The sequence below is a fragment of the Solea solea genome, chromosome 10, assembly GCF_958295425.1.
Source record: "Solea solea chromosome 10, fSolSol10.1, whole genome shotgun sequence".
Lineage (NCBI taxonomy): Eukaryota > Metazoa > Chordata > Actinopteri > Pleuronectiformes > Soleidae > Solea > Solea solea.
In genome coordinates, this window is record NC_081143.1 from 475,774 (window position 1) to 492,959 (window position 17,186).

The window sequence follows — 17,186 nt, forward strand, 5'->3', positions numbered from 1 at the left end:
GAAATGTGCTTTGATAATAATAATAGTAATAATAACAATGATAACAATCATTATAATATTATAATAATAATAATAATAATAACAATGATAACAATCATTATAATATTATTATAACAATAATAATAATAATAATAATAATAATAACAATGACAATAATAATGATGATGACAATAATGATAATGATGATAATAATAATAATAATAATGATAACAATCATTATAATATTATAACAATGACAATAATAATGATGATGACAATAATAATGATGATGACAATAATGATAATGATAATAATAATAATAATAATAATAATAATAATAATAATAATAATAATAATAATAATAATGATACCAATCATTATTATAATAATAATAATAATAATAACAATAATAATAATGATAATAATGATGACAAGAGTGTAAACAGGATTAGACACAGACAATATTGAATGAATAAATGTATATTACAGCTCAGATGAAGTTCCACTTGTAGTGCAGTTAAAGACACATAAATGAACTCACCTCACTTTGATGGTGAGTTGGAAGGAGTTCTCTACATCTGCTGGAGGCTTTTCTGTGACAGAAACGTACAAAATCTTCTTTTTTATTGTGCAGAGATTCCATTTCTACAGAAGCATATTCTCGCCACACCAGAATATAAACATGAAATGATTCCATTCATAACTATGTGTGCACGTTCATCGTCAAACATGTGTTATGAGATTTAAGAATTAAGAGTGTATTCCTTTAAGAGAGCAGGAGGTGCGCGGTGTGTGATGACGTCAGTGTGTGTGTGAGTGTGAGTGACGGTGTTGTGATATGAAGCGAGAGAAATGAGATAGATCAGAGCAAGTTAGTGGACAAAAGAGCATAACTTTACCGGAGGAAGTGTTTGGGTTCTGACTGTTGGTCCATATGTTTACCTGCCGTGTGGAGTTCACTGGGTCTTTGAACTACTTCTTCAGGCCGGGAGAACAACACAGTGTCTCCTCTACGCTCTCTAACGTTTAACAAAGTTTAACAATGTAGACTCAAGTTAAAATGTGTCGAATGTATCTTAGACCTAGTACGTGTGTGTGTTGTATTAACATGAAAAACATCATTCATTAATAACAAGGATAGGGCAGCACTTCTCTTCCATATATCTCTTATCTGGTTTAAAAACTGCAGTTACCATTAGATTCTTGGATGGAGATGCTGAGCTCAAAGTGTTCGCACGGCTTTTTCTCGTCCACCTCATGCATTTGGTTGTAATAGGTCACGACCTTAGATCAAAGGAAGCATACATGTATGTAAGAATAGATGAGACGACACCGAGAACATGTTTTTATAAACTATAAATGAGTCTGATGACGTCCATCCATTACCCCAGTCTAACAAAATTGATCTTTGTGCAATTTACATGTGTGTGCATGTACTGTGTTCACATGTCTGTGTGAAAGACAGTGAAAACACTACCAGGATCTGTGTGCTTTGCATTTCTACACTGTTTGGTTTGGTCTTGCAGTCCCACTGATCCTCCTCTTCAGAGCCTGGACTATTTTTTCTTTTGCTCCATATTTTTAATTACTGCAAAATGAATATGTTGTTTAAAGCTGGGTTGCAGCAGCACTGGCTTAAACAGGGTACCATCAATCACACAGCCCCGCCCCCCTAGACTTCCTGCCTAATCACGAGTGGGTACTTCTTTGATTCAAACAGTGCTATACTCACGCTGCTGTAACATAAATCATGTGACAATGGGTGAACGGAGAGAAAGTGAAATTGACAAATTCATGAGAGAGTGATCAAACAAACTCATTAATAATCCTATTTGCATGTGGCATATTTATTTGTATAAAAAGGATCAAGTGTTTCCAACAGGTACTTCAATATAAAATGAACACTAGAGCGCAAAGGCTCCCAAAAAAAAGGCCCAATAATAATGCACAAAGACTGAGAGTGATGTCACACCAGTACTCCATGGTAATATTTTGTTTGAATATTGATTATTGCACCTTTAAAAAGTCAGCCATGTGATCATACCTCCAGTATTCCCTCTCCGCCACCGCGAGCCTCTACTTCCAGGTCAAGATTTGCAGGCAACTGCAGGACAGAAGAGGAGAAAGACCTGCTCGTGATACAGATCTGAATATCCCAGTACAGTCAATAGATGAGTGAACTCACAGAGGCCGTTTCTCAATGTCCGTACTTCAATAAACGTCATCAGCCTCAGTCCAAGTTTGCCTTTTTTACCAAGTATGCATCGGGTGGTGACTTAAGCCATGTATCCCAACTGTGTGCCCGACGCAGAGCAGCGTTACCTCGGCCTGTCCTGATGAAATGATCCACTGGCTCCGACGATACTTGGTGTGATCCATAGATTTGTAAGTCTGTATGTTATTAATATTTTATTTATTTTAACTTTGAATTTTGGATTTATATTAAGATCGCACAGCCATTGTATATGTATTTAAATATATGTGTATATCTATATATACTAATACATATGTATATATGTATATATATTGTTATATATATATATTATATATACATATATGTATACATATAATATTTATATGTATATTTAAGAGAAGAATATACAGTATATACTTATCTGCTGTATTGTATCTATTTTCCACATGGTACTGTATATTTTAATAAAAATAAATGAATACATTTGGTAAAATATTTAAGATGTGAAAATAATAACAATATATATGCATTTATATAATCATTTTATATGTTCATTTATCAGCACTGTAGGTGGCAGTAATGAGAATTAAGCACAACGCTGCTGTTCCAATTGAAGAGATCTTACTTGTATAATCCCGTACTTGGCGAGTACCTGTGTATATATTCCTCTGTATATATTGTTAATATGGGGGGAGGGGGAGGTACAAGTTTTGAAGTATATTCTGGAAATTTTTAACTTTGTAAATTTATTCTTATTTTATTCGTATTCCTTTAACTTTGTAATTTTATTCTTAGGTTTATTCTTACCTATTCTTATAGTTTTTAACTTTGTAATTTTCAAAAAAAAAATGATTGCTGCTATAAGATTCGTTTGCTGCTATAACATTCGTTACCTTTGTACACTGGAGCGCTGTGACGAAAGAATTTCCCGCAAGGGATTAATAAAGTATGTTCTATTCTATTCTATTCTATGTACTCCAGTCGTACTTCCTTGCATACTTGGGAATCGTCTCACCCTGGAAGAGCGAGCAGCATACGCAGTCCTGGGGTTGAAATGGTAGCGGATGTCCTTGCGTCCTGCGACCTTCACATCCACGTCCAGGTTGACGTCACCAGGTGGAGGTTTGTTGATCTCATACTCAGACAGCGCCTGGAGCACCACCATGGTGGACTAGGAAGACAAAAACAAAGGCTTTTCCAGCATGTTTATGTTGACTCTGACCTTTGATTGATCACTTTCAAAAGTTAAAGCTGCTGTATGTGATCTACTTTTGTGTTCTCCATGATATGAGTCTCTCAGGGAATCTGGGGAAACTTCACAAAGAGTTGTCCCCTCTGCACGTTAGGCTGATTTCTTTCACCAAACACTGTCATGAGGTGATGTAAGGAGGGGGAGGACGTTCTTCACTGTCAGCAGCTTTAAACATGTGCACACACACTCAAGTTTTATTCCCACAGGATTTGATGAAAAGCTATTAATGCAAAATGGTCCTACTCTGTACACACACACAGGGATAATGTTACTTATCCTATTACAAAATATTACAGCTGTGAAAGTCAATGATAACTGAATGAATATCATAAACTATATTTACTTTAACATAAGAAGCCTAGCTGTGTCTGCACAATGCAATACTAACCTGAACAGTAGAGGCAGTATAGTCATTATCATGACTTTCACTAGTTAGCCATGGATACATGGACTTGCTTGGGTTGACTTTAAAGACGTTTCACCTCTCATCCACGAGGCTTTTTAATTTCTAGCTGGTGGGAAAAAGGTATTCATGCTGCATTCTATTTACATTTTCTGTGTGCAACTTGTCCTTCCAATGAAGGAGATGAAAGTATTTTCAAATAACAGAAAATAGTGATACATAGAAGGAATTTTACTTTCAAAAGTAAAGACAGCGAAACACTTAATGAAACTGAAAAGTAGCTGAAAACTGAACTGAGGAAAGTAAAACTAGTTCACAGAAAGAAAAAGATGTATTTAAAACCAGTGACACCATGAAACTAAATCCATCATGGTGGATCATGAAACAAACTTTTCCAATGATTCAAACACTTTCTTTTCTAGATTTGAACTTTCAAATCATTCGATTAAGTGCACAGAGACACTTCAAGCTGTTAGACCTTGTAGAACCTGATAATGTAATAAATCCCTGATAATGTAATAACCCCGATAATGTAATACAAATTTGCACTTGAGTCCATTGAAAATGTAATAAAACCTGATAATGATATAACTTCCCGATAATGTAATAAAGGGCATTTCCCCATAATATAATACACATTTTACCAAAAATGTAATAAAGTATTACATTAACGGGAGGTTATTACATTATCAGGTTATCCTTCATTACACAGGTCCTGATAATGTAATAATTCCCCAATATTGTAATAATTTAACAGCAGACCACCCGTTACTTGGGTTCAAGTGGTGATACTGTGTAAGCAACGCAAGCTCGAGAGCTCTAGCGCCACCAACAGGACAAAGTTGGACATGCATGTATGTACATTAACTTTTGACTTGTTCATCCATTTTTCACAAACGGTGTATCACTGGAACCCTTGGGCCAAGCCGAGTTCAACGCACCCTTAATTTTTTTTTTTCGGCCATCTTTGATTTGATCCATAACCTTTTAAAGGCTTCTCTTGTCCCACATGTTTTGTAATCTTCTCAAAACATGGTTTAGATGATCTTCAGGCCTTGCCACACGAATGCATTCAACATCTTGAAATTTAAAGGCACTTGGCCGTGGCAGCCAATCAAACATGACTTTGAGGTCACCAAACAGGAAGTAAGCCAATTTCTCTGCAACCCTTTAACATATTTTAACCAAACTTGGTACATATACTTTTTACACCAAATCAATATATTTGATTTATTCTGATGATACAGTCTTACTCACCGTGTTTAATGACTCAGAAACCCTGCACTGCAACAATGTGGAGTGAATGAAGTCGCTGAGTGGCGTGACAATAATGCTCTCAAAACAATCACTGCTAGAACAAACTGAAAAGATAGTATTTGGATCACCATTGGATCATAACGTTCCCACTACCATCCATAATGAAGAAATCAAACAGGTCCTATCTAATAAATACTTGGGTTTCATGTTTGACCAGTAGTCGTCATGAAAAGACAAAAGAAATGATCTATTTCTTCAGTTTAATAAGGTTAGACTGAAAAAGGCCTTTGTACACCAGTCACTCATGAGGGTTAAATACCTGGATATTTCCACCAGTTAGTCAGAACTGAAGAAGCCTCTTTGATAAGAGGTGAAACATCTTCAACCTTAACTCAAGCAAGTCTAGTCACCTACAGCTAACTATTACAGTTGACTTTGACCTGGATATTATCATGACCCCCCCAACCCCCGCTGGTACCTGAGTGGAACCGAAGCCGCCACCTTTTCTCCGCTGACTGTTGAGCCAGTTGAATGGTAACATTGCTTCCTGCATGTGTCCCAACTTCACCAGGGCCAGTAAAGCGTAGCCAGTCGCCTCCAAGGTGAACAGTTTGTTGTGGCTATCAGGCCAGTGGTTGTGACCTTGTGGAAAGAGGAGAGGGAGGATACTCATTATACATTCTCTATGTTATTGTCTTCTATTTACTACATTCTATCTTTTACATTCATATTCTTTATGTCAGAATCAGTAGCTTGATGCTGTTGCAGGGTAGGGTACATGGGAAACACAGTGTAGAGGTTACCTGGACCTGCTGCCCTGAGTAATATTTGTGTTGGTTGGAAACGCTTTTTCCCCAGCAATGCCAGCGCATAGGAGGCGATGGCCACCGTGTACGGTCTCCTGCTCAGCTTCACCAGTGACTTTTCCAGGAAGTCCTGTGATTTTCTAATGGCCATCTGTAATAAGAGATTATTTGTATCTATCTACTGATTGTAGTATGGAGTTTACAGCAATAAAAAGTAAAGAATGTTGCTTCAGTGTAAATTACCTCTACGTTCACATCTGGATGAGTGCATCTGATCCCCGCCTGCTTAGCCTCAGCTAATGCTATGAGGACAAAGGCTGTCAGGGTTATTTCAGGGTCGTCACCCCTCAGGCCGCCCTGGAGACACAAGCAGTATAAAAATTCTGAGTTTTGTTAGGAGGTGAGGAGAAGAACCTAATTCATTGATTCGGGGGTTTATCCAACTTAATTGGAATCTGTAAAGTCCAATATCATCCTTCTCAATTACTGTTTACTCTCTGCTGTTGTACAGAGACATGGCATGAAATCTGGAGGCTGTGGCCCCCACCATATGGAACTCTCCCCTGCTAGAGATGCCCGATCTCTTGATACTTTAAAAAAAAAATGCTTCCAGTGGAGCGCATACCCAAGATGGCCGCATAGGGGAGAGCTATGTAAAGCCATCCACCTTAAAATAATGATTTTAATATTCTAACTACAGAAAATAGATACGGCATGGACTGCAGACCGTTCAGAAAACTCTCTCGCTTCGCATATGAGTGCATTAAAATCTGGCATGGATGCAGTTCAAATCTCATCCCTGGAAGATCAAGGCCAATCCCGCGCAGGAACGCTGGTCCACACAGCTCCAGGAGACAGTTATATATGTTGAAGTTGACGGCCGCCATAACAACGTCCAGATAGTGGGACTCGTGGAAAGAGCCAAAGGACGAGACATGGGTTTGTGCAGAAGCTTCTCACTGAAGCACTGGATGTTGAGGTGACCCGGGATCTTGAAATCAACAGAGACCAACACATTCTCATTTCCTGAGGAGACAGGGAGGCAGTGCTGTGGGCGGCCAGGGAGAAAGAACGAGTGGAAGTCTTCTTCCAGGATTTATCGCAGGAGGCAGAAGAAGTTTGATGAAGGTACACTATGCTTTACCCGGCCGTGCTGAGAGTTGTAGCAGATAATATTCAATCCTCTTTCTCTAACCCCAAAAACCTTTCTCGATCTTCTCTAACCTCCTTGACCCCCCCACTCCCCCTCCTCCCTCCTCCCTTCTACCAATTCACTTTGTCAACTACTTCACAAAAATGTAGATGACATTCGCTCTTCTTTCTCAACCCCACCTCCTGATCTCACCACTCTACCAACCACAAATTCAGCTCCTTCTCTATCCTCTTTCACCCCTCTATCTCAGGATCAAGTTCTTTCCCTAATAACCTCTGCCCGCCCCACCTCCTGCCCCCTTGACCCTATCCCCTCTCACCTTCTTCGGTCAATTGCTTCTGATCTTCTTCCTTTCCTCACCCACCTCATTAACACATCTCTATCAACTGGTTGCTTTCCGGACTCTCTTAAAGAGGCCAGAGTGACCCCCCTCCTTAAAAAACCCACCCTTGACCCGTCTGAAGTAAATAACTACAGACCTGTCTCTCTTCTCCCTTTTCTCTCTAAAACTCTGGAGCGTGCTATCTTTAATCAACTCTCCTCCTACCTTCACCGGAACAAGCTTCTTGATCCTCTTCAGTCTGGTTTTAAAGCAGGTCACTCGACCGAAACTGCACTTCTTGCTGTCACTGAGCAACTCCACACTGCCAGGGCTGCCTCTCTCTCCTCTGTACTCATCCTCTTGGACCATTCTGCAGCGTTTGACACAGTTAACCACCAGATCCTTACTTCCTACCTTCAAGAACTAGGTGTCTCAGGCTCTGCACTTACCCTACTCTCGTCCTATCTTCAAAACCGAACATACAGAGTAACCTGGAGAGGATCTGTGTCGGAACCCTGTCCTCTAGCTACTGGGGTCCCTCAGGGTTCTGTCTTGGGCCCTCTCCTCTTCTCTCTATACACCAACTCTCTTGGTTCTGTTATTCTCTCTCATGGTTTTTCCTATCACAGCTACGCTGATGACCCCCAACTCATTCTCTCTTTTCCCAGCTCCGACACAAATGTAGCAGAACGGATCTCCGCTTGTCTGACCGACATCTCTCAGTGGATGTCTGACCATCACCTGAAACTCAATCTCGACAAGACTGAGTTTCTTTTTCTCCCAGGAAAGGGCTCTCCCACCACAGACCTGACCATCACCCTCGACAACTCTGTGGTAGCTCCTTCTCATACCACAAGGAACTTGGGTGTGACACTTGATGACCATCTCTCCCTCACTGCCAACATTGCTGCAACAGCTCAATCTTGCAGATACATGTTACACAACATCAGAAGGACACGACCTCTTCTAACCCAGAAGGTGGCACAGGTTCTGGTCCAGGCTCTTGTCATCTCACGCTTGGATTACTGCAACTCCCTCATGGCTGGTCTCCCTGTGTGTGCCATACGACCTCTGCAGCTCATCCAGAATGCAGCAGTTCGACTGATCTTCAACTTACCAAAATTCTCCCACACTACACCGCTCCTCCGCTCCCTTCACTGGCTTCCTGTAGCTGCTCGCATCCGCTTCAAGACTCTAGTGCTTGCGTTCCATGCTACAAACAGATCCGGTCCAGCCTACATCCAGGACATGATCAAAACCTACACCCCAGCCCGCCCACTCCGCTCTGCATCGGCAAACCGGCTCGCTGCCCCCTCACTGAGAGGATCGCAGAGGCATTCGCAGAACTCGAGACTGTTCACTGTCCTAGCTCCCAAATGGTGGAACGAGCTCCCCATCAACATCCGGACAGCATCTTCCGCCGCCGACTAAAAACACATTTCTTCCGACTTTACCTTAACTAAAAGAAAAACCTTATACATCGCACTTATGACTAGCACTTCATAGTTTGGCTTACTTGAAGCTCTTACTTACTTCTAGCTCTTATTTGTACCCAAATGTTTAAATGTACTTATTGTAAGTCGCTTTGGATAAAAGCGTCTGCTAAATGACATGTAATGTAATGTAATGTTATATCCAACACTCATTTTCTTCACCAGAGGAAATGGGAGATTTTATTTCTACACAGTCCTATAAGAAATCCTTGCATAATGTGAAGGAGATCATCGATGACAGGCAGATTCGGGTGAGCCGTATACTGCTATTGAAGAGGTATAGTAAGGCTGTGAATAGCTTTCTATAAGCAGCAAAAATACCCCTTTTCAAAAGGGCAAAATGATGTGCTGCGAGAGAGGATGGGTCATTCATTGGCTTGCTAAGAGTGGATTGGTACAACTATGAATTTTCTCTTAATCAGTTGTCCACATATGGTAGGAAATCAAGCTCTAGGATCTCAGGGTCTCAATGTAAAGGAGCTTGTCAAATCTTTGGTGGATAAAAAGTCTTTAATGGAAGACATGGGTGGAGGCAGGAATTATCTTTGTTGAGGATGTTTTCAAGGATGATATCTATCAGATGATGCCAATGTACGAACTCCCTAAAATAGACTTATGGAAATAACTTCAATTGAGGAGCTGTATAATGTCAATACAAAGGAAATGCCCACTAATGTCTCACACAGCGATACAGGAAGTGTTTCAGAGCAATCGGGTGGCTAAGGGCAGGACGTCTAGGTTTTATTGTCAAATGAGACAATCTCATCCACCAAAACCTGAGGCCCTCAGATTTTGGTGGATGAGATTGCATGGGAAGAGGATTTACCCGAGGGGATGGCTCGGGAGACGTGGAGGGAAACTGTAAGGTCCTGGTATGAGGCATGGAGGAAAGTACACACATGGTTAATTACAAATAGTACCCTTCATAGGGGGTACTGGACTCCCTGGAAGATGGGAAGATTAAAACAGAATCAGACATGTGCTGGCGTTGTGATAGGAGCAGAGGTACAGGTAAACATATGCTATATGAATGTCAAACTACATGGAATTTATGGAAACGTATAATACTGCTTCTCAATAAAATACTCCGAAAAGAATTATAACAGGGCCCTGCGCTTTGCATTTAGGGATAATAATGGAGGGAGTGAAATTGTCAGCTGATCAGACTCTGTGGTGTAGACTAGCCCTTTCTACAGGTTGTAGGATTGTCCTTAGACATTGGAAAACAAAAAAACAACATCCCATTTAATCAATGTTTGGGGGAAATTACTAAAATAGCCAACTATGAACCGTTGATTTTTAAGCTGAATAAAATTTTTTTAAATATGGGGCCTAGACATTGATACAATATTGGATGGAAAAATATATATATATATGTATATATTAGTGCTGTCAAGCAATTAAAAAACTTGAGAGATTAATTAATTATGATCTGTAATTAATTAAATAATGAATAACTTGATGTATTTTCATTTAAATTAATTATTGTGGCAGATCAAAAGATTGATATATAACAAAAAAAAGTAGTTTTATACAGTCAGTTATTGTTTTAACAAACTTGAACAGATGCGGCCATTTACATTCCGCCGTGTTCTTTTGTCAAACTTCAAGTAATTAGAAAATACAAATAAAAGGTCCAGATAGACCCTTTCATTGTATACAAACATTCCAAGTCTAGTAGCCTGTCGACTAGTTCCACTTCTACTTGTACTAACTTGTACTAGTACTACTACTTGTTACTACTAGTTTCCATTGTGTTTTCTGACCCCAAACTGCGCGCGCACATTTCTGTGACGTAGCTCTGAAAGGGTTTATAAAGTAGCCTGTCGCTCACACTTGTTCTCCTCCAGTTTAGTTTGGTGAAGAGCTTTGCTATGGCTGCTAAATTGCTAACATGGTAAACTAACTCCTTCCATCACTTTACCTTTATTAATGGTGCTGTTTTTAAAATCGCATACAGAAACAGTAAAGTTAGAGATAAAACAATTTGATTGACGCGATTAAAAAACATAACAGACTAAATATGACTGTAATTAGTAATTGCAATTACTGTAAGTGATAATTTGACACCCCTAATAAAGTATATATAAATATTTATGAACATATATATATTCTCCATATTTCCTCTAAAGATGTATGCACTTTATGGTCCACTACAGTCATTCCACAGGTCAGGACCCACAGATGGGTTATAGGAGATCAAATCTGTTGTTTCTTTTGCATCACATGTATTTGGTGTCATTTTTTTTTTTACACACTTGGATATAATAATGACTGAGAGAGTTGTGTGTTTTGCATGAGTGTGCGTGTCTCACGGTCATGGTAGTGCTGTAAACTGGGTTGTCTTCTGCGTATTTTCCTGTGAGAGGACGGTATTTGTTCTTCACCAGGTAGAGCAGAGGGTCGCACACCTGCTTTTCATTGATGCCGATGATGCCGTGAGCCATGGAAAACACCTTCACCACATATGCAGTGATCCTAAAACACAGGATTTAACCAAAATATGATTGCCTTTGTGACAACAGATTGTTGTGGTCTGCAGAACCTCTATTAGGAGGACTGTTCAAGATAATTTTGACTGTGCTGTTAATTTTACCATGTACTTGCACCTTCACGTCTGTAAGGGGGGTAGGAGCCATCAAGCTTTCTGTAAGCCAGCTGGTTCTCATAGCCTGAAAACACAGAGTGAATGTAGAGTCTAAATTACTCCTATCCTACATACATACATACATACATACATATGTACGTACATACATACATACAGTACATATATACATACATACATACAGTACATATATATACAGGTTATATATACATACACACATATAGTACATACATACATATTTACATACATACAGTACATACATGCATACCGTACATACACACATACATATAGACATACAGTACATATACACATACATACACACATACATATGTACATAAAGTACATATATATACATACATACATACCTACACACATACATACATACATACAGTACATACTTACATATGTACATACAGTACATATATACATACATACATACATACACACATACATACATATGTACATACAGTACATATATACATACATACATACACACATACATATATACATACAGTACATACTTACATATGTACATAAAGTACATATATACATACACACATACATATATACATACATACATGTATACATACATATATACATACGTACATAAATAAATACATACATGCAGTACATACACACATACATACATACATATGTACATACAGTACATATATACATACATACATACACACATACATATGTACATATGTACATACAGTACATACTTACATATGTACATACATACATACATACACACATACATATATACATATGTACATACAGTACATACTTACATATGTACATACAGTACATATATACATACATACATACACACATACATACATACATATGTACATACAGTACATATATACATGTACATACATACACACATACATATATACATACAGTACATACTTACATATGTAAATACAGTACATATATACATACATACATACATACATACACACATACATACATACATATGTACATACAGTACATATATACATACATACATACACACATACATACATATGTACATACAGTACATATATACATACATACATACATACACACACACATACATATATACATACAGCACATATATACATACATACAGTACATACTTACATATGTACATAAAGTACATACATATATACATACTACATACACACATACATACAGTACATACACACATACATACATATGTACATACAGTACATATATACATACATACACACATACATACATACATACAGTACATACATACATACATACACACATAGATATATACATATGTATATACAGTACATACATACATACATATATACATATATACATACATACATACATACATACAGTACATACATAAATACATACATACAGTACATATATACATACATACATACATATATACATATATACATACATACATACATACAGTACATACATAAATACATACATACAGTACATACAAATGTTTTTCGGTCTACCACTTGACTTTTTTTTGTTCCATAACCCTCAGGATCTTTGAAGAAGTTTAAAATGACTGTCTTACTGCGTCCAACCTCAGCAGCAATGGCACACTGCGAGAGGCCTTGCTGATGCAGCTCAACAATCCGACCGTGTTCAAAGAAAGAAAGCTTTTTTGCCTTTGCCATCAGTGTGGATACCTGACAGAAAATGGCACTAAATCCACATTTCTGTGAAGATTTAGGCTTTTAAAGGCTGTGGTCTTAAACTTTTGATCAGCTGATGAACAGCCTATTTCACTTTAATGGTTGTTTGCAATAAATTGTTTACACTATTTCTTTTTTGTCTCACTCCCATTTCTTCTTTTTGCATTTTTGAAGCACTACTTAACCTTCTTAAGATTCAACAATGCAAAATGTAAATTCTTGCAATTTTTTTAACTGGTCTTAAAATGTTGATCAGGAGTGTATATACAGTACATACATACAGTACATACAGTACATGCATACATACATACATACAGTACATGCATACATATGAACATGCATACATACATATGTATACATACAGTACATACATACAGTACATGCATACATACATACATACAGTACATGCATACATATGAACATGCATACATACATATGTATACATACAGTACATACATACAGTACATGCATACATACATACAGTACATACATATATACATACAGTACATACATACATACATATATACATACAGTACATACATACATACATACATACATATATACATACAGTACATACTGTACATACATACTGCGTGCCGTTTCCTGCTCTCTCACCTCTCCTAATGTATCGGATAGCCTCAGTTTTGCGCTGCACCCCCACACTCTCCCAGTTGTTGGTTCGGTCCAGGTAGAGGGTTGCGATGAGTGGCAGTGTGATTCTGGCCAAGTTCTGCTCCACGCAGCCACCGGGCATCTGGATGAGAGATGCCAGAGAGTCCTCACTGATGGAGTTATCGATGCTGTCAGCTAATACATTACCTGGAGAGGAGAGGTGGAAACACAAATAAGGCCAGTCCTCTTAAACTGATTGAGAATCCATTTTGCCACTCCGCTCTTTACTAACCTCTGACATTGATGAACGTTTCTGGGACTGAGTTTGGCACAACTGACTCCAGTTCCACCTTACTGACTCGAACTGTCTGCGTTCCTTTTGTGGATAAGAGCAGAGCCAATAAAGTCTGTGGGACTCATAGTAATGTGGACACCCGACCATTCTTAGTTTGTCGTACGTGTGTTCTATATTCTCATTATTTTGTTGCCTGACATTTGTGCACGAGACCATCTAATATTCGCAGTAGGTTAAAATGTGTATTCAATGAGTAAAACTCTCACAGTCACTTTGAGGCATCTTAAGGGTCCTTTAAGTGAAGCACAAGAAAGTGCTAATTAATAAGTGCCCCCCCCCCCCCGGCCAGCCTGCATGTTGCGATGTGGTCGTGCTGCTGTGCTTGTGTGAGCTACAAGTATAGGAATATGTTGAATATGAAGTTATGACACAAGCATTCAGAGTGTGTAATAATAAGAGACTGTGATGCAAATGTGTTTTTATGTTCAGTGGAGTGAAAGTCCGAAAAGCATAAAAGCATAACCTTCTGAGATATGACTTGTGTGAGTGTGTTATCAGTGTGTGAGCACAAGCGCATATTTAGTTTATTGTTAGTTTGTCAGAAAAAGGGGCTGGTTAGTTTAATTCATTAAGTGATAAGTGGTCACAATGTGGTCGTCGTGCTGCTGTGCTTGTGTTTCTGTGTTTACAGAAGTCAAAGATATTAAACTCATGCATGCGTGAGAGTATTCCTTTGTGCTCAAGTGTGCAACAATTCTACAGAAACAAAAAAGACCAGTGCACTGAGTTGGGACTCCTTTAGGAAATCATGCATCACAGCAAACTTTCTTACCCCCTTCAGCAGATGGATTCAACACTGTACTCCACACTTTAGACTTTTGCACTCCTTCAAGCTGAATAAATAAAAAAAGCACACCTTTATTTTAAATATCTTAAATATTGATTTAAGTCAATTAATAAAAGGCTCAACTTATAAAATCTATGCTCAAGTCTATGAAATTTTAAGATCGTATCATTTATTTATTTATTGTCGAATGACCTTCATTTTTGACCTTCAACTGCCAAAATGTATTCACTTTATCTTTGAGTTCAAGTGATGTTTGTACCAAATTCAGAAGACATTTCCTTACGGTGTTCCTGAGACATTACGATCTCAAGGCAACAAGATATGACTCACCACCACCCTCAGAGATTTCTGGATGCGGTCTCCTCCCATCAGGTCTCTGGCAACAACCATCACCTCCAGAGGAAGTTTCCCCACCACTAGCGGCACAATGGTGTACCGCACCACTTTAGTGGAGCCAGCAGGCAGTGTCAATTCCTGGGTGTGTCTATCCCTGAAGGCAATGCTGCACATGTCCTCTGTCTTCATCAGCACTACTCTTACCTGAACAGAAAGCAGTCACAGAACAAATAACTTTACACACTAATTCATTTGTTACTCTTCTGCAGCTTTGTTCTCTCTGTGCTATGCAAGTAACATCCAAGACAGGTCACCATCGATACCAGGGCCGACATGCAGAGAACAGGTATCTGACAAGTGATAAGAGATGTCGTGACAGGTATCTGACAAGTTACTATGTCGTGACAAGTATCCGAGAAGTTACTATGTCGTGACAAGTATCTGAGAAGTTACTATGTCGTGACAAGTATCTGACAAGTTACTATCTCGTGACAAGTTACTATGTCGTGACAAGTTACTATGTCGTGACAAGTTACTATGTCGTGACAAGTATCGGAGAAGTTACTATGTCGTGACAAGTATCTGAGAAGTTACTATGTCGTGACAAGTATCTGACAAGTTACTATGTCGTGACAAGTTACTATCTCGTGACAAGTTACTATGTCGTGACAAGTATCTGACAAGTTACTATCTCGTGACAAGTTACTATGTCGTGACAAGTATCTGAGAAGTTACTATGTCATGACAGGTATCTGACAAGTTACTATGTCGTGACAAGTATCTGAGAAATTACTATGTCGTGACAAGTATCTGAGAAGTTACTATGTCGTGACAAGTATCTGACAAGTTACCATGTCGTGACAAGTTACTATGTCGTGACAAGTTACTATGTCGTTGGTGGGTTGGTGGTCAGATTTCCTACGAGGAGTTTATCGATGACTTTGAGGCAAGGAAGGCCAGAAAGGTGACAGTGTAAATGAAGTGTGATATTGTGTGTGTAGTAGAATATATTATTCTATTCACTTGGGGTGAATTTGAACCTTATTTGTTTATTTTATATATTATATTTCGATTAATAGGTTATATGAATCTTATTTTACAGTATTTAATTTTGCACACAATGTTTTATTGTTAGTTTAATTTTTTGTTTTGATTCTTTAGTGTGCACTTTTTGTTCTTAGATGTTGCACTACTGTTAAAGTTAAAAGTTATTTTTTGTATATTTATTATTCAACAAGTTTATTCTTTTGCACATATTGTTCTATTGTTTGTATTATAATTGTTTCAATAAATGTGCAATTCTTTGGACATGAGTTATTTTCTCGTGGGGAAGGGGTGCCATCAATCAAGCTCGCCTAGGACACCAAATGGTCTAGGACCGCCCCTGTGTGTGTGTGTTTCTCAGACTGACGAGACTGTGCTGTGAAGCTCTGAGGTGATGATCTTACGTGCAGGTCATCGAAGCCATAGTTATGGATCACGGCTTTAACCTCCACCTGCTCGTTCCTGGCCACTGAGTACGGCAGCTTCAGGTCCACAAAGAAACGCTTCCACACCCTGACGTTGTACGGCTCAGCCACACAAAAACCTGAAGTCATGAGATCAGAGAGAGACGATTCATTTTCTATCATTTTAAAGATTTTACCTACAATTTTGCTTTTATTTAAAGAGAAAATGTTCTCTTTTTCCATTCAAATGTCCTTCATAAGCCAGTGAGAGTTTGTTGGAGATATAAAAGGCTCTGTGGGTAACACGGTCAAAGTGATGGAAGTATTTAATGTTGAACGAGGAAGTGATACATTACACACACAGCATTACATACAGCTCCCCTATGCATAACACAGTGCTGAGTATGTGAGGACAGCTGTTAAAATACAGAGACTCAACGTTCATCTCCTTTGGCCAGTGTGTGTGTGTGTGTGTGTGTAAAACAATGTCAGGTTCAGGTTTTTAGAA

At 38.5% G+C, this 17,186-nt stretch overlaps 1 protein-coding gene across 1 annotated transcript in view; it reads right to left on the reverse strand.

The window, feature by feature from the left end:
- Positions 1-17,186, reverse strand: part of LOC131467385 (complement C3-like) — a 68,332-nt gene that overhangs the window by 14,932 nt on the left and 36,214 nt on the right. The window contains exons 24-37 of the mRNA XM_058641251.1: positions 16,679-16,818; positions 15,225-15,434; positions 14,880-14,940; positions 14,045-14,128; positions 13,756-13,959; positions 11,456-11,531; positions 11,175-11,337; positions 6,135-6,248; positions 5,889-6,042; positions 5,564-5,727; positions 3,189-3,344; positions 2,024-2,083; positions 1,173-1,263; positions 521-572 (exon numbers count right to left, since the gene is read on the reverse strand). Of these exons, the coding sequence (XP_058497234.1) occupies positions 521-572; positions 1,173-1,263; positions 2,024-2,083; positions 3,189-3,344; positions 5,564-5,727; positions 5,889-6,042; positions 6,135-6,248; positions 11,175-11,337; positions 11,456-11,531; positions 13,756-13,959; positions 14,045-14,128; positions 14,880-14,940; positions 15,225-15,434; positions 16,679-16,818 (1,729 nt within the window). The remainder of the gene's footprint in view (positions 1-520; positions 573-1,172; positions 1,264-2,023; positions 2,084-3,188; positions 3,345-5,563; positions 5,728-5,888; positions 6,043-6,134; positions 6,249-11,174; positions 11,338-11,455; positions 11,532-13,755; positions 13,960-14,044; positions 14,129-14,879; positions 14,941-15,224; positions 15,435-16,678; positions 16,819-17,186) is intronic.